We start from the raw sequence: 27,727 nt of genomic DNA on the forward strand, positions 1-27,727 counted from the left end.
CATTTCTATCAAATTAAAAATGTTTCTATGAAAAAGTAAGAAATTATCTTCTTCTTTTTTCTCATGTTTCAGACCAATTTTGCAAAATGGGAGCCATGGCACGGGAAATTCGGCTTCTCATATCCTTGGGATAAGTACTTACGTCTTGGGGAATTACTTAGGGAGTTAGCTGCTTGCGTCCTTTCATTAGAGGGATGTATGCACTCTCATAGACAGGCATGGATTCTATATAAACCATTAATTAAATAACCAATTACCTATTTAATTCGGGGTTGTTTTGATGCATGGAAATGATTATCCATGGAAGAACTTTCCATTGAGATTGAAGTTCTCTAACTTTCCATGGAGAAGAAAGTTTTCCGCCGCCCCCTAAGGCAGATTTGGGAAAACTTTTCCTCAGTAAAATAGCTTTCTTTCCACCGACTCCAGTTCCATGGATCCAGCCAACCCCAGGGCTTCTTTGAGATCAAGGAAATGGGAATGTGGATTTGGAAATCCACGAATTTGACTCATTAATGAATTGCTTGGAATTTGCATTTGGTAAATCCTAAAATCTTGTATTTAGTAATGAAGATATGAGTCCACAGAATTAAGGAGCATTTATTGTAAAACCCTAGCTTTTATTACTTTGAGAGAATCTCCCATTTTTTACAAATTGGCAAACAACAACTTTTGAGGAGGGTTTTTTTTCTTTTTCTTTTTCTTTTTTTTGGAAATCCATGCATTTGGTATACCAGAATTTTCCAAATCCAATATTGCTACCGATCAACAAATTTTCTAAATCCATGAATTTGGTGAATTCCTAAAGGGAAATGATACAATAAGCCATGATGTACTATAATAGGGTAAGCCACCTATCAAAGTCACTTAAAAAATTTAGGATTTCTTTCCTAAAAGTGCTTTTGAGATATCACATGGTATAGTGTGATTGGTAGCTTACTCTATTATGGTATACCATGCTAATTCCGGATCCAAGTAGGCCCAGTAAACTAAATGAAACTTTGGGACCCGTTTGGATTCACCTCATTATCAGAGTGAGACAATCCTCGCGACATTTTGCAGCCTGAGGAATTTGGCACATCTTGCAAAATGTAGATGGTGGTATGTGACAAATGCTTCTGCATGAGAAAATGGCCCAAATTTTGAAAAATATCATGTGTTGGGTATGGGCTTGTTTGCATTCTTGTGGAATCTCTACTCTAATTTAATAAGAGCTTTTTAAATAAGAGTTATTCTAATAAATTTATTTTTTTTTGTTCTAGCTCTTGTTTTAAATAGGCTCATTTGATAAAATTATTTTTTCAAAAAAAAAAATCTTATTTGAAATAAACACATTTGGTAAAAAGTTCAAATAAGAGCTTTTTTAAGAGTAGTTGATGTTATTTTTAAAGATTACAACAACTCCATTATATAAGCAATTGAGATAGTAGTTTTGGTGGATCCCATTATAGATAGACCATGCCTCAAATGGCAAAAGAATGGACGTCTACAACCTTCATCTTTTAAGACATTTGGGCTATCCATTATGTCGAACATTGGATGTGGATCCTCCATCATATGGAACCCACCTTTGATGTGGATCGTCCATCTTGTGAGCCAAACCTTTGAAGTGTAATGTCCATTGTGTGGGGCCCACCTTAATATAGGTCATCCATCATGCGGGGCCCACCATCAATGTTAATTGTCCTTTTTGTGGGGCCCCTCAATGTCAACTACCCACCACATGGAATCCACATTTGATGTGTCCATCGTGTGGCTCCACCGTCAAAGTGGGTTGCCTATCATGTGGGGCCCACTTTTGATGTCCACCAATCATCGTGTGGGGCACACCTTTTATGTGGATCATCCATCATGTTGGCCACTTTTGGATATAGGCCGTCCATCATGTGAGACCTTGAATGTCGACCGTCCATTAGGTAGGGCCCACTTGATATGGATTGTCTATCATGCATTTTGATGTGGGTCATCCATCATATGAGGCCCACTCCGCCATTATTTGGGCCACCTTGATGTGGACATTTCATTATTTAGGGCCCCACCTACTACACGGGTCATTCATCATGTGGGCCCATCATTAATTCAATCGTCCATCATGTGAGACCACCTTTGATGTCCATCATCCATCATATGGGTCCCACCTTTGGTGTGAACCGTCCATCAAGTGGGGCCCACTAAAGTGGATGGCCCATCATGATGGACCACACTTTGATGTGGGCCATCCATTATGTAGGGCCCACCTTTGATGTGAAATGTGCATTATGTGGGCCACCATGATGTGGACTATTCATCATGTGTGGAGCACCTTCAATATGGGTCATTCATCATGCTAGCGCACAATCCACTATCCATAAGGTAGGGCCTACTTGATGTAGATAGTCCATCATGTAGGGCCACATTTTGATGCGGGCAATCCATCATGTGGGACTTACCTTTGATGTTCTCCATCCATCATGTGGGACCCACCTTTTATGTTCATCATTCATCATGTGGGTCCCACCTTTGATGTGGACCATCCATCATGTGGGGCCCAACCTTCAATATGGGTTGTCTATCATGTGGGCCCAATTTTGATGTGACCGTGCATTATGTGGGCCCACTTTGATGTGGACCATTCATCATGTGGAGCCCCACCTTCAATATGGGTTGTTCATCATGTGGGCCCACCTTAGAGAGATTGTAAAGAGATGAGTAGAGGGCAAGATGGGAATTATTTAGAAAGTTAATGGATAAACTTGTCTAAAAATCAACCAAAAATATCTACTCACTTAAGCCAAATAAGCTCTTCAAGAAAAAGTGACCTCCCCATCAGTTATTCTTTAAAAGCTTTTTTCCTAGTTTCTTTACATAATAATAATAATAATAATAATAATAATAATAATAATATGAGCTATAAAATTAGAGTTTTACTAAACAGTCTATTTTCAAAATAAAAGCTTTTTTTTTTTTTTAATAAGCAAATAAGTTCCTATTAGTAAATATGCCAAACGACCCCTTGGTTGGGATGATTTTCAAATGATGACAGGGTGTTTATCTTAATTCCTTTTCTTGTTCTTTCAAATGCATTTGAATTGCAGAAAAAATCCTATTAGCATGGGCGTTTCCTGGTTCTTTGAAGCGGTGTCCCACCAAACCTGTATGTTGATTAGGACTGTTCCTTTGTAGTGGCAAGTGGGGTCCCACCAACCTGTGTGGTGATTAGGACCGTTGCCTCAATGCAAATGCTAAAAGATGTGGCTTGAATGATGATCAAGACACTTGTCTTTAGCACATGCTACAAGCAAAAGTTAGCCTCTTCTTTGAATTGTCTTTCTTTTTCATATTTTACCATTTCCTTGAACTCAAGCAACCCATTAATTTTCACATTCCAAAACAACCATTTGAATTGCTCTTATAATGAAGTTGTTGCAAATTTTAAAAATAATATCAACTACTCTTACTTGAACATTTTACCAAGCATGGTTATTTCCAAAAATAAAAATGTTTATTTCAAATAAGAGCTTTTTTCAATTTTGAAAAGTAATTTTACCAAACACGCTTACTTAAAACAAGAGTTAAAACAATAGAGTAGGTCTTATTTGAAAAGCTTTTATTGGATTAGAGTAGAGATGCCAAACAAGCCCCAAATAGTCAATTACTAAATGAATTTGATTCTTCTCCTCTACACCCAAATGACTTCATCTTTTTCTTTGGTTTACAGTCACCACCAAGCCTAAAGTTGGCCATTAAGGAACCATGTGAGGCAATGGGCAAATTGCTAAGTTTCTCACTAAGAGAACTCAGTGACGATATCTTCAACATGCACCAATGTCTACCATGGGGATTGATTGCGGCAAAGTTACGGCTAATGAGATTGGAACTAATTTCAGCAATTTCAGTCTCCAATCTAAGAACCCCAGAGAACGGAAATGGCACCACTGATGATGCACTTCCCATTGCAAGCTTTGCATTCATCTTAATGCAGATGGTGGACAAGGTGGAAGCACTGGCCAAAGAGGTAGAGGAATTGGGAGATCTTGCAGGTTCTTTAATTCATTAATATGAGCATTGTATGATCTAATATGTCACATTTGTTCAAGATCCAATCCGTTCATCAGGCGAGTCCCACCATTCAGATGTCTTGTATATAAAATTACATCGGAAGGGCCAAACATGTATTTGCCAATTCCTTTTCATCCTATACTTATTGGGGCCCTCTTGATCATCATAACAATGACTTTTTAGACAAGGCATGTATATGATGGGATCTGCCTGATGCGTAGATTAGATCTGGCACATGTGTCATGCTAGCATGTGTTAGAGGCGAGTAGCAAAAGAGTGCACAAGTTGGAAGGCACATAGCATTCGTCCATAAGTTTATGGTGTGATGATTACCAAAAAATGAACTGCAGTTGTAATTAGCAGATGCGAAGATGAGCATCCAAATCTTATAAATAATTGCAGTTTACATTATTATGAAGCAAGTTTTATGTATGTAAGAAAATCAGTTGGTGGCTTAAGGACAATGAAAGTTCTTGTGGGTATGGATCCATCCATTGTAATAGAAGCTAAACAATGTTAAACAAAAATAATGGGTGCCTTTTTGTAGAGAGCTTTTTTCATCCTTCTTTTTTCATTCGTCCTAGTTGCCATCATCTAACCCTTATCCCAATTAATTGGGCTCCGCTACATGAATCCTGTTCTGCCATCCACTCTATTAAGGGTAGTTAGACCGTAGGTTATCCAAGTCTTTTCTTACTACCTCCACCAACATGCTTTTGGGTCTTTCATTTGCCTTCCAGAACATTCAACTTGTACCAACTCACTCCTATGAGGTGCAGTTCTTAGTCCCCATTGCACATATGATCAAACAATCCAATTCAACTTGTATCAACTCACTCCTATGAAAGGTTTAGATTATGTTTTAACTGCTCCATCATCCAATTGGATAGAATAGGACTTCGATTCCAATTGAATTATTGTTGAATCAAGTAGATTGAATATTGAAATTGTTATAGGTGAATTCATGGCTCCTTAGTCTTTTTATCTTTATTTATTTCAAAACCTTTTTTTTCTAAATTGCTGAATTAAAAATTCAGACCAACCAAGTTAAACTTGGATTAGTTCTAGATCGTGTTCCTCATTTCCTGTGAATTCGACCTCGTTTTTACTGAGTTATTACTACATCGCAACCCTACACTTGGGGTTGTGAACATTGAATATGCCTGAAAGGAGGTATATAGATGATATCTTGGAAAAATCAGTATACAAAACTGTGAACTCAATGGTGTACACGTATGCAGGAATAATGCTCTATGTCAGTGTCCTTGCAATGAGGTTGACAGAAAAGCTATGAAGAACATCCCACATGCTGGGGCTGCAAGAACGCTTATGTATGGGTATATCAAGCACATTAGGAAGAGTTCTGTTTTGCAAGTGGCCTCTTAAGTAGATATGATAGTAACACTAGATAGGCTTATTGAGTGTCTATGAAAATGTTTTACGGTATGTGGAATGGTGTTTGGAGGTGGTACTGTTTCATGGAAAAGCAAAGTGCAAGAACATTTGATTAGATGACAGAAGGTTTGCATATAAATGTTTTCACAATGTGGAAAACATGAGAATATGTTTGTAAGATACTTGACTCTCATAGGCAAGTGGGATATTGTTAGACTATTAGTCTTATTGTGGCCTTATTTGAGCCATAGGCATGTATGTTAATATTATGGATATCCATTTATACATTAACTAATGTTGATGAGATCATTATGTCATGATTATTTCTTGTATATTATAGTTTCAATATGTGATTACAAATGATCATCCTATTCTGGCAAGTCCGGGGGTTGTATACGTATTTAACTGAGGGTATGACATGGTTCCTAAGCTCATAAGCCTTAAGCTCAGGTTGGGATAAAGATTATCATTATGGTCCTTCTATGTTTGGATATGTGCATGAAGTACATAAAGCAGTGATCTGCCAAGTTAAGGTCATTCAACGGCCATGCACTTAATCTCACCATTTAAATCAACCCTCGACTAGAGGATTAACTTATCATAGGGATATATATATATATATATATATATATATAGTTCACTACTTCCATTCATATCAAGATCTTAGTAAATCTAGTAATTGGATTTTACTATTTTGGGTAGATGGCCTGTATATGTTGAAGATCAGGAGGATCTCTCTTTAGTGTTATCAATAATAATCAGATAATGATATGGGCTTAGCATCCCTGGTTTAGGACGCGAATTGCGTCCTACCCCCGCCAGGACGGTAATCCGTCTAGGCAGGGCTCTGTGGGGCCCATCGTGATATAAGTGTTTTATCCCCACTGGTCAACGCTTTTCTCAGATCATTTTAAGATATGAATAAAGAAATGACGCAGGTTCAAGGCTTCATTGGACCACAAAGTGGGGATTGAACTTCCACCATTAAAAACTTCTTGGAAGCCGGAGAAGTTTCAAATCAAGCTGATATTTGTGTTTTCACTTCATCCACGTCTACATGACCTTATTAATAGGTTGGATGTTAAAAAAACCAATACGTTGGCCCTAAGAAAGGTTTCAACGGTGAGTGTCATTATCAATGTAGCTTCCTTTGGTGTGGTCCACTGGAGCTGTGAACCTGCCTCATTTTTAGGATCAAACCTAAAAAATGATCTGAGAAAAGTGGTGAACGGCATGGATAAGACACTTACATCACGGTGGGCCTCACAGAGCCCTGCCTGGACGGATTACCATCCAGGCGGGGGTAGGACGCAATCCGCGTCCCCTGGTTTAACAATTGAGTTCACATAATACCAAATTGAATTTTTCATTTTATATATATATATATATATATATATATGTATGGAAACTATGGCATTTGTCATCAATTTCTCCTGCAACAAGAAACTGAATTTTTCACCACATGAGAAATTGGACGAGGAAGATTTCCAGCCTAGTTGAGAAATAATGAGATTGATCTAGAGGCAACACAAACCAAAAAGTTTTAGATAGAATTTCTTCTTTTTACTGGACTTGGGAATAAGCTTAGGCTTTCCCATTTACATTGAGACAGAAACTGGGAAGGATTCACCTCTATGAGACCTTCCTAGGATCACACTTCCATCTCAAGTTGTCCATTAGATTTTCTTGCACCCTAAGAAAAAATCCGAGCTAAGGTGCTTGGAGGCAGAACAATAGTATTTGCAGCTCAATAACTATAAATGTTTACCCCAACCATCCAATTATTCTGCATTCATTTTACAAGTAATCCAAACTCCAAAGTAAGCTCTTATACACGTCTAACATAATTTTGTAATTGAAACAATGAAAAACCCTGTAGATCTAACTTCCATTAATCTGATTGCCTCAACCAAAACATCAAGATGTACACTAGTACCTAAGCAAGCCCAATACTTTGACAGCCATATATAGACGGGAATCTCCTTTTCCTAAAATAAAATAAATCTCTACGATAACTAGACCACTTTAGAAAAGAAAAGAGAGAGTAGAAGTCATGCAAGAGGTGTGCCTTTAGTAAGAGATGCGACCAATATGATCCTACTTATTACTTACAGATGGGCATTTTAATTAGGGAATTTACATAGAGAAATTTGCGACTGTACGACCCATTTATGGCACATTTAGGAAACTATGCCCACCTTATTTTCCTTTACGAGAATACGCCCCAGCTGTACGGAAGGCTTGCCAAAGGTCAAAAATGCCCCTGCTTGTTCCTTCAAGCGGATATGTGGCGCTCGAAGACAAGCGCTGACAGTCCTCGAACTCTGAGTTGTACGAACGGTTCAAAAGGGAGACGGATTGGCTACTCCCCCTAACACCAGCCCCGTGGCTGGTGGTCGGTGCCCTGTGGGCCCCACCATGATGTAAGTGTTTCATCCATTCCGTTAATCCATTTTTAAAGATCATTTTATGTCTTTATAAAAAAAATTATAGGGATATAAGTCTTAGGTGGGCCACACCACAGGAGAAAAATAATGAATGGATATTCGCCATTAAAATCCTCCTAATGCCCACTGTACTGTTTATTTGACATCCAATATGTTGATTTGGTCATAAAGACCCAGATGAAGAGAAAAAATAAATATTAGCTTAATCAAATACTTTTATGGCACCCAAAACGTTTTTAATGGTCAAAATTTATTCATCACTGTTTCCTGTAATGTGGTCCACTTGAGATTGAAATATACTTCATTTCTTTTTCTATGTCATAAAATGATATATAAAAATAGATGGACGGCATGGATGGCACACATACATCATGGTGGGCCCCACAGAGCACCAACCACCAGCCAATGGCTGGTGTCAGGGAAGTAGTTACATATCAAAGTTGAATGGGCCCCAAAGTTACGTATTTATTATATCCACAACGTTCATCCATATTTCGAGATCACTTCGGAGCATTATCCAAGCAAAAAAATTCATATCCAAAGTGCGACTGGACCACACCACAAAGAGCAGCAGAAAATTGAATTTCACCATGGAAACTTTTGTAGGGCCCACCATAACATTTATTTTCCATCCAATCTATTCATAATGTCACAAAGACCTGGATGAAGAGGAAAACAAATTTTGTAATGATCTAAAACTTCTGGGACCCCTAAAAGGGTTTCAGTGGTAGACGTTCAATCTTCCATTGCCTTTTACAGTGTGGTCCACTTGATAGTTAAATCTATCTTATTTTTCTGCCCAAGCGTTAGTACGAGTTCGCCAAATAGATGGACGGTTTGGATATAACACATACCTCGTAAAAGGACCCACAAAGGCGGTGGGGATTACAAGGAAAAAAAAGAGTTTTCTATGGCTACGATTATAACCGTAGCGATAACCAAACCAATGCTTTTTCAATATGTCCTCTACTATACATCGAAGGTCTTTCGATATGTACGATATATCGAATGTCTTTCGATTAATCGGAAAAGGTCCAAAGCTGAACTTTGCATAAAAATCCTGCAATTTTCGATTAATCAAAGTGTATTCGATATGTCCTTCGATATAGCTACAGATTATAGCTATAGCCATAACGTAGTCCGTAAAAGTCTATGCAAATTTTTTATTGTTTATTTTTATTTTTAGTTTTTTTTTTACATGGAGAACTTTATTCTACCTAAATTTTTCTAATACATATCTATATAAATATGTATATATAAGCATATAAAAAAATTCTCTCTTTTTTCATTTATTACTCTATTCATTCAACAAGAATATCTTATAAACCAAAATTAGTTACTTGATGTACCCTATATGATTTTGGGGTAGGAGAAGATACTTTAGCCCACTAACCTAGTTATTTTCCAAGATTCCATCAGGAATTCGCTTCAATTCATTTCATTCACTTTGCGGTCAATTTCAATCGGTTCGTGGTCATTTCCATGCATTTCACCGTCAATTCCCTCCACTTCACGGATAATTCCATGCATTTCACGGTCATCCCAAACTATTTCGTGTTGATTCTTTCGAGGCATTTTGGTCAATTCCCTTCACTTCCGATCATTTGCATGCATTTCGCTCTCAAATCGCATCATTCATGATCACATTTCGCGGTCATCCCAACAATTTCGTGTTGATTCACGGTCGTTTGAGGCATTTCGGGTCAATTTCCTTCACTTCACGGTCGATTCCATGCACCGCTGATCATGAATTAATGCGATTTGAGGCGAAATGCATGCAAATGGCCTGAAGTGAAGGGAATTGACCCATGAAAAACGACCGTGAATCAACCGAAATTGTTTTTTGGGAATGATCATGGTTTGAAGCGATTTGGCCGCGAAATGCATGCAGGACCGTGAAGTGAAGGGACCGTGAAGTGAAGGGAATTGACCGCGAAATGCCTCGAAATGACCGTGAATCAACACGGAATTGTTTGGGACGGTGAAATGCATGGGAATGATCATGGTTTGAAGTGATTTGGCCGTAAAATGCATGCAAATGATCGTCAAGTGAAGGGAATTGAGCGAAATGCCTCGAAACGAGTGAATCAACACGGAATTGTTTGGAATGAGGAAATGCATGGGAATGATCATGGTTTGAAGCGAATTGGAAATGCATGAACATAGAAGAGATTTCCTTTGAATCCTAGTTTCCGTGAATCAACACCAAATTGTTTGGGACGACCGTGAAGTGCATGGGAATGATCATGGTTTGAAGCGATTTGGGCGCAACTGGCCGTGGAGTGAAGGGAATTGACCGAAATGCACATGAGAGTGAATCAACACGGAATTGTTTGGGATGACCCGAAATGCATGGGAATGATCATGGTTTGAAGCGATTTTGATGCATGGAAATGACCGGAAGTGAAGGGAATTGACCGGAAATGCCTCGAAACGAGTGAATCAACACGGAATTGTTTGGAATGACCGAAATGCATGGGAATGATCATGGTTTGAAGCGAATTGACCGGAAATGCATGCAAATGATCGTGAAGTGAAGCGAATTGGCCGTGAAATGCCTCAAAACGGTGAATCAACACGGAATTGTTTGGGATGCCGTGAAGTGCATGCGAATGATCATGGTTTAAGCGATTTGACCCGAAATGCATGCAAATGCCGTGAGTGAAGGGAATTGACCGAAATGCCTCAAACGACCGTGAATCAACACTGAGATGACTGGGAAATGCATGGGAATGATCATGGTTTAAGCGAATTGACCGCGAAATGCATGCAATGAGTGGAGTGAAGGGAATTGCCCGCGAAATGAAACGATCGTGAATCAACACGGAATTATTTGGGATGACCGCGAAATTCATAGGAATGATCATGGTTTGAAGCGATTTGACCGCGAAATGCATGCAAATGACCGTGGAGTGAAGGGAATTGACCGCGAAATGCCTCGAAACGACCGTGAATCAACACAGAATTGTTTGAAATGACCCCGAAATGCATGGGAATGATCATGGTTTGAAGCGAATTGACCGTGAAATGCATGTAAATGACGGTGGAGTGAAGCGAATTAACCGTGAATCAACACGGAATTGTTTGGGACGACCGTGAAGTGCATGGGAATGATCATGGTTTGAAGCGAATTGATCGCGAAATGCATGCAACTGACCGTGGAGTGAAGGGAATTGACCGCGAAATGCCTCGAAACGACCATGAATCAACACGGAATTGTTTGGGATGACCGCGAAATGCATGGGAATGATCATGGTTTAAGCGAATTGACCGCGAAGTGATTGGGGATTTCAAATTCAAACCCAAATCAACATATTTGATTTGACCACGAAATGCATGGGAATGATCATGGTTTGAAGCGAATTGGCCGTGAAATGCATGGAAGTGAGGCGAGTGGACCATGAAATGTGTCGAAATGAGAGTGAATCAACACGGAATTGTTTGGGATATTTGAAATGCATGGGAATGATCATGGTTTGAAGCGATTTGAGAAAATGCATGCAAATGACCATGAAGTGAGGGGATTGAGAAATGCCTCGAAATGACCGTGAATCAACACGGAATTGTTTGGGATGAGTGAAATGCATGGGAATGATCATTTTTGATTTAACCGTGAAATGCATGCAAATGACCGTGAAGTGAAGGGGATTGACCCTGAAATCCAAACGACCGTGAATCAACACTAAATTGTTCAGATGCAATATCACATCCTCCAGTCCATTATCATATCCTTCTTTGAGCACTTCGATCAATAGAGATTCTTTACCAGATGATGATGGACAATCATTCTCAATTGACCCATACAACAACATACCCTCGATTCCATCACCATCTCCTCCCCCTTCTTCTTTTAAATCGAGCTTCTCGATTAGCGAATGGTGGCCCATCTCCTCCACTTGCAATATGAAAAAGAAGAGCAGTTCGTTGTTGGACCATTGAGGTACATTTTCGATATATCGATATTTACTCGATATATACTTACTTCGATATAGCGAAATATCGGAGATATAATCGATAATTGCACTAAAAAAGCAGTTCAACGCTGGATATTTTCTGACAATTTTCGATATATCGAAATCTAGTCGATATATCGATACCTCGATATATCGACATCTACTCGATTATATCTATAATACAATTTAAAAAGTATTTTGTCGCTGGACAGTGTGTGACTATTTTCGATCAATCGAATAATAGTCGATATATCGGTCGGTTGTAAGGATGACTTACTAATATTATATCGACTAGATTTCGATATAATCGACAACTTACTCTACCATTAATCGATTAGGTTTCGATTATATCGAAGAGTTTCGATATATCGTGTTCTATTCGATATATCGAAGTGTAATTTTTCTAATGTGTTTTATTTATTTTTTTTATATATATTTTTTATTTTACTTTTTTAGGTTAGCTTGTTAGTACACACCCATGTCGGTACACACTCCATGTTTTCCAAGTTGTGTTCATAGTGTGCTTCTTCTAGTCTCTTAAGTTGCATGGTCATTTGCATGCATTTTGCGGTCAAATCGCTTCAAACCATGATCATTCCCATGCATTTCGCGGTCATTCCAAACAATTCCGTGTTGATTCACGGTCGTTTCGAGGCATTTTGCGGTCAATACCCTTCACTTCACGGTCATTTGCATGCATTTCGCGGTCAATTCGCTTCAAACCATGATCATTCCCATGCATTTCGCGGTCATCCCAAACAATTCCGTGTTGATTCACGGTCGTTTCGAGGCATTTCGCGGTCAATTCCCTTCACTCCACGGTCATTTGCATGCATTTCGCGGTCAATTCGCTTCAAACCATGATCATTCCTATGCATTTCGCGGTCATCCCAAACAATTCCGTGTTGATTCACGGTCGTTTCGAGGCATTTCGCGGTCAATTCCCTTCACTTCATGGTCATTTGCATGCATTTTACGGTCAATTAGTTCAAACCATGATCATTCTCATGCATTTCCCGGTCATTCCAAACAATTCCGTGTTGATTCACGGTCGTTTTGAGGCATTTCGCGGTCAATTCCCTTCACTTCATGGTCATTTGCATGCATTTCGTGGTCAATTCACTTCAAACCATGATCATTCCCATGCATTTCGCGGTCATTCCAAACAATTCCGTGTTGATTCACGGTCGTTTCGAGGCATTTCGCGGTCAATTCCCTTCACTCCACGGTCATTTGCATGCATTTCGCGGTCAATTCGCTTCAAACCATGATCATTCCTATGCATTTCGTGGTCATCCCAAACAATTCCGTGTTGATTCACGGTCGTTTCGAGGCATTTCGCGGTCAATTCCCTTCACTTCATGGTCATTTGCATGCATTTTGCGGTCAATTCGCTTCAAACCATGATCATTCCCATGCATTTCACGGTCATTCCAAACAATTCCGTGTTGATTCACGGTCGTTTCGAGGCATTTCGCGGTCAATTCCCTTCACTTCACGGTCATTTGCATGCATTTCGCGGTCAATTCACTTCAAACCATGATCATTCCCATGCATTTCGCGGTCATTCCAAACAATTCCGTGTTGATTCACGGTCGTTTCGAGGCATTTCGCGGTCAATTCCCTTCACTCCACGGTCATTTGCATGCATTTCTCGGTCAATTCGCTTCAAACCATGATCATTCCTATGCATTTCGCGGTCATCCCAAACAATTCCGTGTTGATTCACGGTCGTTTCGAGGCATTTCGCGGTCAATTCCCTTCACTTCATGGTCATTTGCATGCATTTCGCGGTCAATTCGCTTCAAACCATGATCATTCCCATGCATTTCACGGTCATTCCAAACAATTCCGTGTTGATTCACGGTCGTTTCGAGGCATTTCGCGGTCAATTCCCTTCACTTCACGGTCATTTACATGCATTTCGCGGTCAATTCGCTTCAAACCATGATCATTCCCATGCATTTCGCGGTCATTCCAAACAATTCCGTGTTGATTCACGGTCGTTTCGAGGCATTTCGCGGTCAATTCCCTTCACTCCACGGTCATTTGCATGCATTTCGCGGTCAATTCGCTTCAAACCATGATCATTCCTATGCATTTCGCGGTCATCCCAAACAATTCCGTGTTGATTCACGGTCGTTTCGAGGCATTTCGCGGTCAATTCCCTTCACTTCACGGTCATTTGCATGCATTTCGCGGTCAATTCGCTTCAAACCATGATCATTCCCATGCATTTCACGGTCATTCCAAACAATTCCGTGTTGATTCACGGTCGTTTCGAGGCATTTCGCGGTCAATTCCCTTCACTTCACGGTCATTTACATGCATTTCGCGGTCAATTCGCTTCAAACCATGATCATTCCCATGCATTTCACGGTCATTCCAAACAATTCCGTGTTGATTCACGGTCGTTTCGAGGCATTTCGCGGTCAATTCCCTTCACTTCACGGTCATTTGCATGCATTTCGTAGTCAAATCGCTTCAAACCATGATCATTCCCATGCATTTCGCGGTCATCCCAAACAATTCCGTGTTGATTCATGGTCGTTTCGAGGCATTTCGCGGTCAATTCCCTTCACTCCACGGTCAGTTGCATGCATTTCGCAGTCAAATCGCTTCAAACCATGATCATTCCCATGCACTTCACGGTCGTCCCAAACAATTCCGTGTTGATTCACGGTCGTTTCGAGGCATTTCGCGGTCAATTCGCTTCACTTCACGGTCATTTGCATGCATTTCGCGGTCAATTCGCTTCAAACCATGATCATTCCCATGCATTTCACGGTCGTCCCAAACAATTCCGTGTTGATTCACGGTCATTTCGAGGCATTTCGCGGTCAATTCCCTTCACTTGACGATCATTTGCATGCATTTTACGGTCAAATCACTTCAAACCATGATCATTCCCATGCATTTCACGGTCGTCCCAAACAATTCCGTGTTGATTCACGGTCATTTCAAGGCATTTCGCGGTCAATTCCCTTCACTTCACGGTCAGTTGCATGCATTTTGCGCTCAAATCGCTTCAAACCATGATCATTCCCATGCATTTCATGGTCGTCCCAAACAATTTCGTGTTGATTCACGGTCGTTTCGAGGCATTTCGCGGTCAATTCCCTTCACTTCACGGTCATTTACATGCATTTCGCTCAAATCGCATCAATTCATGATCATTCGCATGCGGAGCATGCAAGACCATTGAAGTGAAGGGAATTGACGCGAAATGCCTCGAAATGCCTCGAAACACGGAATTGTTTGGGATTACCGTGAAGTGCATGGGAATGATCATGGTTTGAAGCGATTGGCGAAATGCATGCAAATGATCGTGAAGTGAAGGGAATTGACCGCGAAATGCCTCGAAACGACCGTGAATCAACACGAAATAGTTTGGGATGACCGTGAAATGCATGGAATTGTCCGTGAAGTGGAGGGAATTGACGGTGAAATGCATGGAAATGACCACGAACTGATTGAAATTGACCGCAAAGTGAATGAAATGGATTTTCGACCATCAACCTGATGGAATCTTAGAAAATAACTAGGTTAGTTGGCTAAAGTATCTTCTCCTACCCCAAAATCATATAGGGTACATCAAGTAACTAATTTTGGTTTATAAGATATTCTTGTTGAATGAATAGAGAAATAAAAGAAAAAAAGAGAGAATTTTTTTTTATATGCTTATATATACATATTTATATAGATATGTATTAGAGAAAATTGTAGGTAGAATAAAGTTCTCCATGTAAAAAATAAAAACTAAAAAATAAAAAATAAAAAAATAAAAAAATTTGCATAGACTTTTACGGACTACAGTTATGGCTACAGCTATAATCTGTAGCTATATCTTCGATACATATCGAATACACTTCGATTAATCGAAAATTGCAGGATTTTTTATGCAAAGTTGCTGGACAGTTTTGGACCTTTTCCGATTAATCGAAAGACATTCGATATATCGAAGTACATATCGAAAGACCTTCGATGTATAGTAGAGGATATATTGAAAAAGCATTGGCTGCGGTTATCGCTACGGTTATAATCCGTAGCCAAAGATACCAGCTCTTTTTTTTCCCTGTTGTAATCCCCACCACCTTTGTGGGTCCTTTTATGAGGTATGTGTTATATCCAAACCGTCCATCTATTTGGCGAACTCGTACTAACGCTTGGGAAGAAAAATAAGACAGATTTAGCTATCAAGTGGACCACACTGTAAAAGGCAGTGGAAGATTGAACATCTACCATTGAAACCCTTTTAGGGGTCCCAGAAGTTTTGGATCATTACAAAATTTGTTTTTCCTCTTCATCCAGGTCTTTGTGACATTATGAATATATTGGATGGAAAATAAATGTTATGGTGGGCCCTACAAAAATTTTAACGGTTAAAATCAATTTTCCCTTTGCTCTTTGTCGTGTGGTCCAGTTGATCTTTGGATAGGATTTTTTTTTTTTATAATGCTCCGAAATGATCTCGAACTATGGATGAACGTTGTGGATATAATAAATACGTAACTGTGGGGCCCATGTAACTCTGATATCTTTTGAACCGTTCGTACAACTCGGAGTTCGAGGAGTGTCAGCGCTCGTCTTCGAGCACCACATATCCGCTTGAAGGAACAAGCAGGGGCATTTTCGACCTTTGGCAAGCCTTCCGTACAGCTGGGGCGTATTCTCGCAAAGGAAAATGAGGTGGGCGTAGTTTCCTAAATGGGCCATAAATGGGTCGTACAGTCGCAAATTTCTCTTTTACATATTCCCTCCTTTATTTTTAAAATTTTGTATAAACTAACGAGGACATCCGAGCACCATTCAGAGTATACTAGAGTAAGAGGAGAGCTTCGTCCCCAGTTCCAACATCTTTCCAACATCTCTATGGTTGGATGATCATTATATGGAGCCTAGGTCGAGTACATAGCCATGTCGGAAGACCCCACGGGCATGTTTATGCATCTTTGAAGGCTCCACATTGGGAAGATGCATGTGGGCTGCACATAAGACCCGATTTGACACATCGAGACCATTGGATTCATTGGATACATATGTTAGACCGTTGGATCATGACCGTGGACCATTTTGATTGTGAGATCATGGACCATTGGACATGATGGAGTCATTGGATGACTTAGTTTAGTTGTTATGTTTATTTATTCAAGAATTTTGGCTTATTTTATGTTTTAATTGAAATTAGGGGATATTTTGGACATTTCTTAGGAATAAGGGTTTTTTTTGTTTAAAAAAAAAAACCCTAATATATTACAAAGGCTTGGGCGTGTGAATGCCCTAGGGTTATTATGCATCAAATTTTGGTATCACAGCTTATGATTTAGCATAGGATTTAGTGTGGTCATCAAATTAACATAGGATTTTCATCTTGTTATGTCTAGGGTTAGTAATCTTTCCTTTCTCATCACACTGCATCTAGAGTCTTTAGTTCTTAAGTTCTCTATTAGATCCCTAGTTTATGCCCACTCATACTAGGTGTGGTTTTGCTCTACACCCCACAATGAGTTTAGAATAGCTTAACGAAACTATCAATACCATGTCTTGTGACCCTTGAGACCCAATGTAGAGCCACTAACAACCAACTGGCAGCAACCAACACTCACATAACCCAATTGGAAACTTCCCTCCAGGCAAACGCCGACGATGGGAAAGATGGCCAATCTCAAGTAGGAGATCGAGTTGGAGGACGTGAAAGAGGCAGGGTGCATACCCAGCCACCCCTTGGAGAGTAGCAAGACCACCATGATCCTGACGAGCGAGTAATGAAAAGCGTGAAAGTTGAGGTTCCGAGTTATGATGGTCGCTGCTTAAATCCAGGCATTCCTCGATTGGCTTGCGAACATGGATCATTATTTGAGTGGTATGATGTGCCTAAATGTCATTGGGTGAGGTTCGCCAAGATGAAGTTGGTGAGTCAAGCTAAGTTGTCTTGGATGAATGTCGAGCGGAAGATGGAGAGGTTTGGGGATGACCCAATCTCACTTTAGGCCGAGATGAAAGAGATCTTAAAGGAAAAGTACCTTCCTCTCTCTTACTGCCAGAAGCTTTTGGATCGATGGCAATCTTTTCATCAGAGATCAATGCACATGGCTGATTACATCACTATGTTTAATGAATATATGATGCATTGAATATAAAAAATCTCTTTGGTTTGAGAAAAGAAAACCTTCTGTGATTGGAGTGATGTGAAGCCATGGAGTGATTCCATCTTATCTCTCTTATTCTCTTCTTTCAAGGTATTATCTGCACTTTTCTCTTCTTTTCCCTCTCTACTTCCCTCAATCTCTCTTTATTTCTCTCTATTCCTTTATTTTCCTTTTGTTTCCCTTAAAACCACTCCCCATCATCTCTAAAACCCACCTAAACCTAAACCTACCATAACCATACTACCGTACGGATCCCCCCCTTTAACTGTATGACCATTAGGACGTGACCGTACGGCTAGCCTGTTCCCCGTTTCTCTCCATCTTTGATCCTTCATCCTTTCCCCTTAATCCCATAACCCTAACCTAGAAGCTAGATTCCCGAAACCATGATTCCCAAATCCTAGCTTACTTAATCCCAAAACGCTAATCCAATTCCCAATTTCCTAGTTCCTAACTTACCAAACCCTATTAGGACAAGTGATTCCTTTTGAATTAAGACTAATCCCTATGCTAGATGGAAGTTCTACCTTCCATAGGTCCTAATTGATTAATATCTTCTAGAGATCTCATTGTGAGATTTTTGAACTCGAGCATATTTAATACTTAAATTCTTCAAATTTGTAGTAGATTAGTTTTATTTTGTGCTTTGAATTCCCTAATTAATCCGTTATTTGATTTTTTGCTTCATCTTAAGTTAGATCATCCGTCCTGCATCATACACATACCTACATTTTCTGAAATCATGGCCACCTTGGTGGCTACAATGTAACTTGCAAACCATGTTCGAAATATCTCCAATATTATCTTTATCTCCAGCTCAGTGATACCAATAACACCAGTAGCGATACCGATAACACTGGTAGTATCAGAAATTCTAGGTGTTAGCAATGTATCACTAAGTATCGCCAACTTATCAATATCGATGATGTAATCGCTAATATTTTCAACTATGTAAATTCTAAGTGTTACTTGTATTGCCAAAGCATTAATATTGCCAATGCATCTCCAATATTTTCGACTACACAAATTCTAGGTAATGCTTGTATCATAAGTGTATCAACAATATTTCAATAATATTGCTAAGGTATTGATATCATTCAAATTTTGTTTATTACAATTTGTCATTGATAATATCTCGATATCATCGATATCACAACACGCGCAGTATTGAGACAGCAATCTTTTGTTTCCTTTATAAGTGTTAACGATTTCTTGGTGAAATATTATGTGTTGTTGATATTTTGCAATATCAATGGATGTTTGAATGGAATATTGGATGGTGAAATAGGCCAAATGGGATGGTTGGACTGATTTCTTACAACAACACATGCTTTTTAAGGCCATTTTTGTAAAATAATAATAATAATAATAATAAATAATAAATTATTTTATTTCTAAATATGCAAGTATGTACATTTTAACATCCCCTGAGGTTTCACTGAAAATTCCATCATTTTTCCTATGTTTTCCTACATTTCCAGTTATTAGCGATATCGATATTGTTTCCATATCCCTGGCCAATGAAACTTGTAGCGATAGATACTTCGAACACTGCTCACAAACACCCTTTTGTCATTCCATTCCATCCACGGAAACTAAATGTAGCTAATTTACCTTGGTTAGAAAGATTAAATGACTAAGATTTCCTTCCATTAGTTTAAAATAAGTTAAAATTTTACAAAAGAAAACATAACTTACATTCCTAAGAGTTGATTAACAATGTTCATGCTCATGATCTCGAATAGGCACAAGATTCATCCCATCCCGTGTCTCATCCACATTTGTGCCCACTTGATGAGTGAACCGGTTTGAGGGAATCTAGCAAGCATTTTAAATTCCAATTTTTCCAAAAGCCCCTTTTGAAATCAGAAAAGCATATGTGCATGCACAGAATAAGGAAACATTACCCTCAAAGTTAAATGACAAAAAGTAGCAATAATAAATACGCTAGACGCGTCCAGCTTTCCTCAAATACATGTATTGGTCCAATGTTGTCAGATGTACGGTTCCAATTTTACAGCTTCACTCAAATATCAATAAGCCCTTCTGCAGAAACTAGCTTCTTTGAAGAGCTTCCAAATCCAAGCTTTTCAGTAGGGGTGCTTGGTTGCAGCAATTTAACTGAACTTCAATTCATTCAATTTATTATTAAGAGGAAATGAACACAGTGGGTAGCACTATCTTAATTCATGAAAAAAGTGGGCGGCACTATCTTAATTGTAAGACCCGTATCCTAGTCCATACTGTTCCGTCGGCTCTCACGATCCTTTCCGTCAAATTCCGACAATCCTCGACCTATATTCGACGTTTGCACGTGATCCTAAGCCGGATCTCACATACCAACGTCGGCTCGATCCGAGACTTGTACCATTATGACCGCACCATCGCCGCGGTTCCAACACCGTGACTCGTGCACCGATCCGATACCCTGGCAAGGAGATATGGGCCGGCATTCAGTTCGAGAAAACACCGCGCGTTTGCAATCCCAAGAGAATCTCTTCAACATGTCCCATCAATCAATCAATCACTTCATGTCAAATATACATCACCTTTCACCCCATCCCCAAGCAACCACCAAGTCAACTCTCTCTCACCCTCTCTCTTACACACCCATACATGTCAAGTACACCATCACCTCACCCATCACTCACATCCATCACTCTCTCTCCTTACAACTTCTTCTCTCTCTCTTTCTCAACACTCTATCCCAAGCTAGCAAGAGCGTCACACGTCCAAGGAATTCCAAGAGAGAAAGTGAGTTGTGTGGCCCACTTTTTCATCCAAAAATCCCTCATCCTAACCATTCATTTCCCATCTTCCACCGTTAAAGTGAAGCACAAGGAGATCGGCTTTCCGACGGACCAAGAAGATCGAACGGTGGGTGCTCTATTAGGCATAGATTTCTGTTTTTTAATGAAGGGCCAAGTGAGGCCTACCGATTGATGGTATGGATCTCACTTTGGACTCTTGGTGTGGCCGATGGCTCACCTTGATGCTCATGATCATTCCATGATGGGGCCATTCTCTATGGACCCCATCATGATGTTTATTTTCCTACATGTAAAGAGGTCATCTAGACCTTACATTTGGTGGAGAAAGGATCTCCACTGTTGATTTTTGTTTTAGTGGGCCCACATGTATTGGGACCTAGTTGATGTATGATTGAATGCAAGGATGGCCCATAATGTCAGCGTCCCTCCATCACACGTGTGTCCCACTCTCTCTCTCCCTCTTTCTCTTTCATTTTCTTTGTTCCTATTATATGTGATGATGTGGCCTTGCGGCCCACCCGGATGGACCCCACCATGAGGCATGACTTTTACCCAAGCCATTTATAAGTGGGGCCCACCTTATATGTGTTGCACCCACACCATCCTCCATGTGGTGGCTCACCTAAGCTGGGCCCACCTCGAATGCATGTGTTCCGTCCAACCGTCTAGACACTGGACGTGGTTTGGAAAAACACAAATATTAGTTTGGGTCACAAGATTTTGGGATGGTCCGCTTGTGTAGGCCCCACCTTGATATAAGTATTCAATCCACTCCGTTCATTCCCTTCCACGGCTCATTTTAGGCATTGAGCCGAAAAATGATGTTAGTCCGATCTTTGGGCGGGCCATAGCATGTAAAATAGTGGTTTCTACCGTTGAAAGTTACCCTGACATTTTTTATTCGCCGAAAAACATCGGTTATTGGACTCATTTGATCTGTCTTGAGCCGTAGAGTGCAATGGCTGGAGCGGATTCTTCCGATGTGGGCCCCATGTGTGAAAAACCTCGGAAAAACGAGATTTCAAAGGAATATATAGATAATCAAATTTAGGTGCAGCGCCTTCTGCTGCTGTGCAGCAGGACGCTGCTGGCGTCAGCATGAAACGGACAGGGACCCACGGCTCCATCTGTGGGCCCCACCATGATGTATATTTGTCATCCACTCCGTTCATATGGTGGGCCACTTCTAGCAGTGGGCCCCCTCCAAAAATTAGGCCAATCCAAGTCTCATATGGCCCACATCAGGGGAAATAGTGGGGTTGAACATCTGCCCTTGAAGCCCTTTCCCTGGGCCACAGAAGTTTTGGATCAAGATGAAATTTGTTTTCCTATTCAGTCAAGGTCCGTGTGACCTTATTAACGGGATGGATGGCATAAAAACATAATGGTGGACCCCACATGGGACCCACAATGATGTATGTGCTTTATTCACACCGTCCACCATGGACGGTGGACACCATGGTGCATGTGTTTTTACCGCACCGTCCAGGGCTGGACGGTGGGACCTCAATGATGCGTGTGTTCACACCATGCCATCCATTTATATGGGACCCACCATGACGCATGTGCTGCATCCAACCTGTCTATCCATTTTAAAAAGCTCATTTTATGGTATGAGCTAAAGAATGAGCTAGACCCATAGTTCGGTGGACCCCACCCTTAATGCATGTGTTGCATCCAAACGGTCCAGTCATTTGGCAAGCTTGTCTTAATAGGTTTGAGACTAAAAATAAGATAGATCCATAGTTCAAGTGGACCCCACCTTGGTATATATAAGGCCCAAGTGTTTAGGCCCACCTTGTCATACTTATGGCCCATTGTTGAGGCTCACCTTGATGTGTATGAGGCCGTTGCTGAGGCCCACTTTGATATATATATAAGGCCCATGTTACGAGGCCCATTGTGATGTATTTCAAAGGTCCATGGGATATGGCCCACTGCAATGTACACAAGGCCCATTGATGTGGCCCACTTGATTTATATAAGGCCCATATGAGGCGACCCATTTGATGTATCTAAGGCTTATGGGTCGAGGCCCAATGAGATGTATATAGGTCCATTGCAATGTGTGATTCCCTATGGTTTGTGTAATGATATTTTATGGCGGGCCATGCCTTGGGAGCAATGTTGGTTTGACGTCCACATTGTAAGAATAATGTTGGTTAAATGTCCGCATTATAACTCTCCCTAGGGCCCATTGGTAGGCCCATACTTGTTGATGGTTCACCACTTTGTAACATGCTTAGTATATCTCCATGATTCATGCCCATACGCATCATATGTATGCTTGATATGAGGAATGTTTGATCATAACATAAGCCGTTGGGCTGAGACATTTACGGGACTCTTTATGAGATGGAGTGCCTCACATGAGCGCGTGGTACGCGCGAGATTGTTGCATGACTGACGGTGTGACTCATGCATTTCGCATTGTGTGTCGTGATTCACTGCACGCCCTAGCGACATCAAGGTCGTGGCCTCCACAGACACATCGTGGATGATCGTATCGGATACCGAAAATATTAGTCCTAGCATTGTGGGCACTTAGGATGTCCTTGGGTGAAAATTCCAGAACCTTTTTGATATTAGAAGATGCTCCAACGTCTAGACAGAGTGGATACACGAGCGTCCGAGTGCCGAATACCAGTAGGCCGCATTTCCCATGGTGTCGTGGTCGGTTGGAAGGGGGTGTGTCCTTATCCGCCCGAGTGAGGAGGCTATAAGCTAGGCTGAGTTTGACCAGCTCGCAAATGAGTCCGCTATCGACGAGCCGGGTAGGTATTGGCAGACTACTAGTCAGGCGGATAATGTGGTCTCTTCCACTTACTTGACTGTGCAGCAGGGAGGAGGCAGTCAGTGTGATGTGTATTAGACCCTGGTGATATCCAGAGAGGAACTGTACTGATATGTACACTTAATGAGTACTGGCACACTTGCTTTGCATCTCGCATATTGCATTTGACTACATAGGCCTCGCATCGCATGGCCTTGGTATGGCCGACAGCATTCATGTCTTGCATCACATAGCTTTGGTATAGCCGATAACATTCATGGACTTACCGTATATTTTCGCATTATTCTGATAATGTACACTTGACACTTGCCTTACACACACTTTCACCACCCTCTAAGCTTTCTATAAGCTTATGCATGATGGATGCGTGCAGGTGGCGTTAGGTTGCAGCAGCATTGAGCTTGGAGCGTGTAGCCGAGCTTCTGGAGCTTCTGTTACTTTTATTATATTGTATTTCCCTTTCATACGCATTGTACTTAAAATTTTTGATATAGTGGATATGTGGTGATGTTGTTTTGTGACTTGGTTATGCTTGTGGTTATGCTCCATTACAAAAAAAAAAAAAAAAAAAACATACTAAAAATCCTCCTTGTAGGATCCCAGGATTGGAACCTGGCGTATGGGCGCTAGGAGCCGAGAATGGGGTACTACGGAGGCTGTCAGCATCGGATTCGGCGATCGAGAATTTTGTGAGCCCGGTTTCCGAGTTTGGGGCGTAACATTAATCCACAGTGAAAATCAAACGCCTGGTTGCATTTCCATGTGCTCAAGTTCGAAATAAAACGTTAAATGACAGTAATTCTAATTTGAGAATTGATCCTTGATTATGAATAGAATCGTTCTACCACCACTTTGGTCATTTACTCTTTATAGAACTGAATTATTGCAATCCAATCTTCTTGAACATACAAACACAGTGAAAATATTGACAATTCCCAGTCCTTGGAGACAGTTGATTGCATGTATTTTGTTTCTTCAGCCTACCTGCACCATCACTAGCATAAATGATTCAATCGTCCCTTCCAGATCTTGTTCATCAATCATAAAGAACGCCAGAAAAGAGAAACAAATGAAAAGATGAAACACCACCTCGATCAACTTCAATTAATTTCTTGCCAGTTTCATTTGCTGTTATTCTGCTATTTCAACCTGTTCTTTAAGTGCACCATAAAGGGTCTGCACGAGATTAAGTAGAAACCGATCCGAACCATGTCTAGCTATGAGAGAAACTGCCACTGGAAGGTTATTGTACATTCCTAGTGGTATAGTAACCTGTAATTTGGAAATAAACAAGACCCGTGTTCAAACATTTCATACATGTGGTATAGGGTGGTATCAATCTTCAGTCCATTAACAAATAGGAGTACCTGGCAAAACCCAGACATTCCAGTGATAGCCAGCAAACTAAAAGCACTTGCTCGGAAGCCTTCCAATGTAATCACATCAGTATGAAGTTTAGGTGGAGGCCCAGGAACCGTAGGGATTGCAAGGATTCCATATTCCTAGAGGCAGTGTCAAAAACAAAACCAAAAATAAAACATTTCACAATCACAGAACATTAAGAAAAATGAATGAACGAATTGACATGATATCAGCTAGGATCAGTGTTCGCAGTATCGATATCGATATATGGGGATACAGAAACATGTATTGATATTGCTGATACCCAGGTATCAGTGACCGAGGGAAACATTGAAAAAACCTAAGTAAATGGTGGAATTTCTCAATGAAACTTCAAGAGTTGCATATTTAGAAATCAAATAATTGCAAAAAAGATGCATACATAATAAGTTTCTCTAATGGAGGTCTAAAAGCATATAACGCTGACTCAGGGAAACATTAGAGAAACATGGGGAAATGGTGGAGTTTTTCAATGACACTTCAAAAGATGCTAAAATACATATATTTGCATATTTCATAATCAGATAACAGTGAAAAATATGCATATTTGCATATTTAGGAATCAAATAATAAGTTTTCCTTTAATGGGGCCTAAAAGCATGGATCATTGACTCGAGAAACGTTGGGGAAACAAGGAGAAAATGGTGGATCCATCCATCCATGCATGCATACATATACACACATAAAAACATGCATTTCATCATACAAGGACAACCATGCGCTCATAAAGATAATTTTATTTTATTTTATTTTATTTTTTTTTTTAAATGAAATGGAAAATTTTCTACTAAATAGATTTGTGGCGATATCAATACATTAACAATACATTGGTGATATTATCAAAATATCGCCGATACATTGCCAATATAAGCGACACCTAGAATTTATACGATTGAAAATATTGATGATACATTAGCAATATCAATACATTGGCGATACAAGTGACACCTGAAATTTACACGGTCGAAAATATTGGCAATATCGATACATCAGTGATACTTGGCAATATATCGCTAATACCTGGAATTTCTGATACTACCAATGTTATCGATATCACTACTAGTGTTATTGGTATTGCTGAGTTCGAGATAAGGATAATGTCGAGGATATCATCGATATATCGGGGATACTCCAAACAATGACTGGGATGCTTGGACATATTTTTCCAAGGAATTCCATTAATCATATAAATCTTCACAAATCTAAAAGATGGAATGTGATATGTTGAATTTGATGTTTGATCACACTTAGCATGAAAAGGATACTGACGTAGAACCAGAACAGCATAGAGACCTCTCTTCATTGTGCACGTCGCAGGGGTAGGTATGAATAAGGACTGTCCATCTGGGCTTTATGTGGGTGGCACACAATTCGAAAACCATACGGATAGGGTGATCCGTGTCATCATATCTGTGACCCTCAAAACTGATGGTGGAAAGGGGAAATCAGCAGCATACAACATTCAACAGATAAAAGTACATGAAAGGCATATAAATGACCATCGGATTCATCAACTGGGACAATCCCATCCCAATCCATACACAACCCTGCCTAAAGAACAGGCGGAGATAGGCCTGCTATAAGCTGGCTCCACCAACCTACCTTATCAGCTTCCTCTTAACAACCCAAATAAAATAGAACATTTTTAGATGGACAACTGTTGTATTTATCTACTGTCTATAGAAGCTTAAGAGAATTTTTTGAACAACAAGTTGGAATGCAACAGATAACTAAGGCTCAGTTTGGACAGGAGATTAGTTTGGCAGGGCCCATGCCCTCCATGTCATATTTGCATGTGCAGAAGCGGCATTTTTCCTACATAACCAGAATTATGTGTAGCTTTTTAAGAAGTAAAGCAGGGAAAAGTCAGTGTGTATGAACCTGACATGGAGGGCATGATGCCTGCAAAAGTCGGGATTAAGGCTTAGCCTGATTTTGCAGGATCCCTACCCAAATGGATCCAACGCCAAGACAAAAATACAAAAATAATGATTGGAGACATGTTTCCTTCTAACTCAACTTTAAGAAAAAGAAGACCCCAAGATTAATGAGCCAGTTGTGGTCTCATGGATGCTACGTGGTACATGTGGTTTTACGATTGGTGAATCTGGACTGTCTGTCTGGTGGGCCCTATTGGAATAACCACAGTAGGAGAAACACACAATCCAAGCTGTCGATTAATGGCCTTCAAATGGGTAGTGGCAATAAAAAATGTCAATGGTCCATATTAATTTTTTATCAGAGGCTGGTATCATTCGATTATTAATTTTTTTATCCAGGCGCATTGCACAGAAGGGCCCACTAGTTGCTTCAGATTCATAGACTATACAGTGAGCTTTACTTTGGAGAGGCAAAGAACCATGAGTCGTTCATAGTGCAACAAACTGGAAAACTCCTCCAAGCAAAACATATGGACAACATTTTCTGTAATATTTGATACAATCTTGTAAAGAACTGAAGACAGAACAAGAACACTTTCAGATGGTATTGTCACTCAATATCCTCCTGTTAGATTGCTACTCCTGTGAACAACTTTAGATGTAAAAGAACCACGCAGTCTCAAATCACAAATGTTTTATGGGGATGGGGATCATGATCTAGTGAAAACATATGCATTGCAAAATTACATTTAGAGTGCAAACGAGTTGTGTGGGCTCAACCATGATGTGTTGCATGACATCCATTCCAACCATCATGCTTTCATCCCTCATTCGGCCATGGACCCAAAAATCAGGCCAATCCATGACACAGGTGGACCACATGAGCAGGAACTATTGAG

The 27,727-nt window shown here is 40.2% G+C and overlaps 2 protein-coding genes across 3 annotated transcripts in view; one reads left to right on the top strand and one right to left on the bottom strand.

Annotated features, from left to right (window-relative positions):
• LOC131231561 (aluminum-activated malate transporter 12-like) overlaps positions 1–4,520 on the top strand; it is a 36,751-nt gene extending 32,231 nt beyond the window's left edge. The window contains exons 5-6 of the mRNA XM_058227790.1: positions 73–216; positions 3,698–4,520. Coding sequence (XP_058083773.1) covers positions 73–216; positions 3,698–4,036 — 483 coding nt within the window. The 3' untranslated portion in view covers positions 4,037–4,520. The remainder of the gene's footprint in view (positions 1–72; positions 217–3,697) is intronic.
• Positions 4,521–19,897: 15,377 nt separating this feature from the next.
• Positions 19,898–27,727, bottom strand: part of LOC131231722 (amidase 1) — a 71,554-nt gene continuing 63,724 nt past the window's right edge. The window contains exons 8-11 of one of the 2 annotated variants that reach the window (XM_058228023.1): positions 24,915–25,049; positions 24,637–24,819; positions 24,268–24,531; positions 19,898–20,194 (exon numbers count right to left, since the gene is read on the bottom strand). In XM_058228023.1, the coding sequence (XP_058084006.1) occupies positions 24,679–24,819; positions 24,915–25,049 (276 nt within the window). In that variant the 3' untranslated portion in view covers positions 19,898–20,194; positions 24,268–24,531; positions 24,637–24,678. Of the gene's footprint in view, positions 20,195–24,267; positions 24,543–24,636; positions 24,820–24,914; positions 25,050–27,727 lie in introns of both variants that reach the window. The other variant, XM_058228024.1, reaches the window with a different exon arrangement.

This window comes from Magnolia sinica, chromosome 17 (genome assembly GCF_029962835.1).
Source record: "Magnolia sinica isolate HGM2019 chromosome 17, MsV1, whole genome shotgun sequence".
Lineage (NCBI taxonomy): Eukaryota > Viridiplantae > Streptophyta > Magnoliopsida > Magnoliales > Magnoliaceae > Magnolia > Magnolia sinica.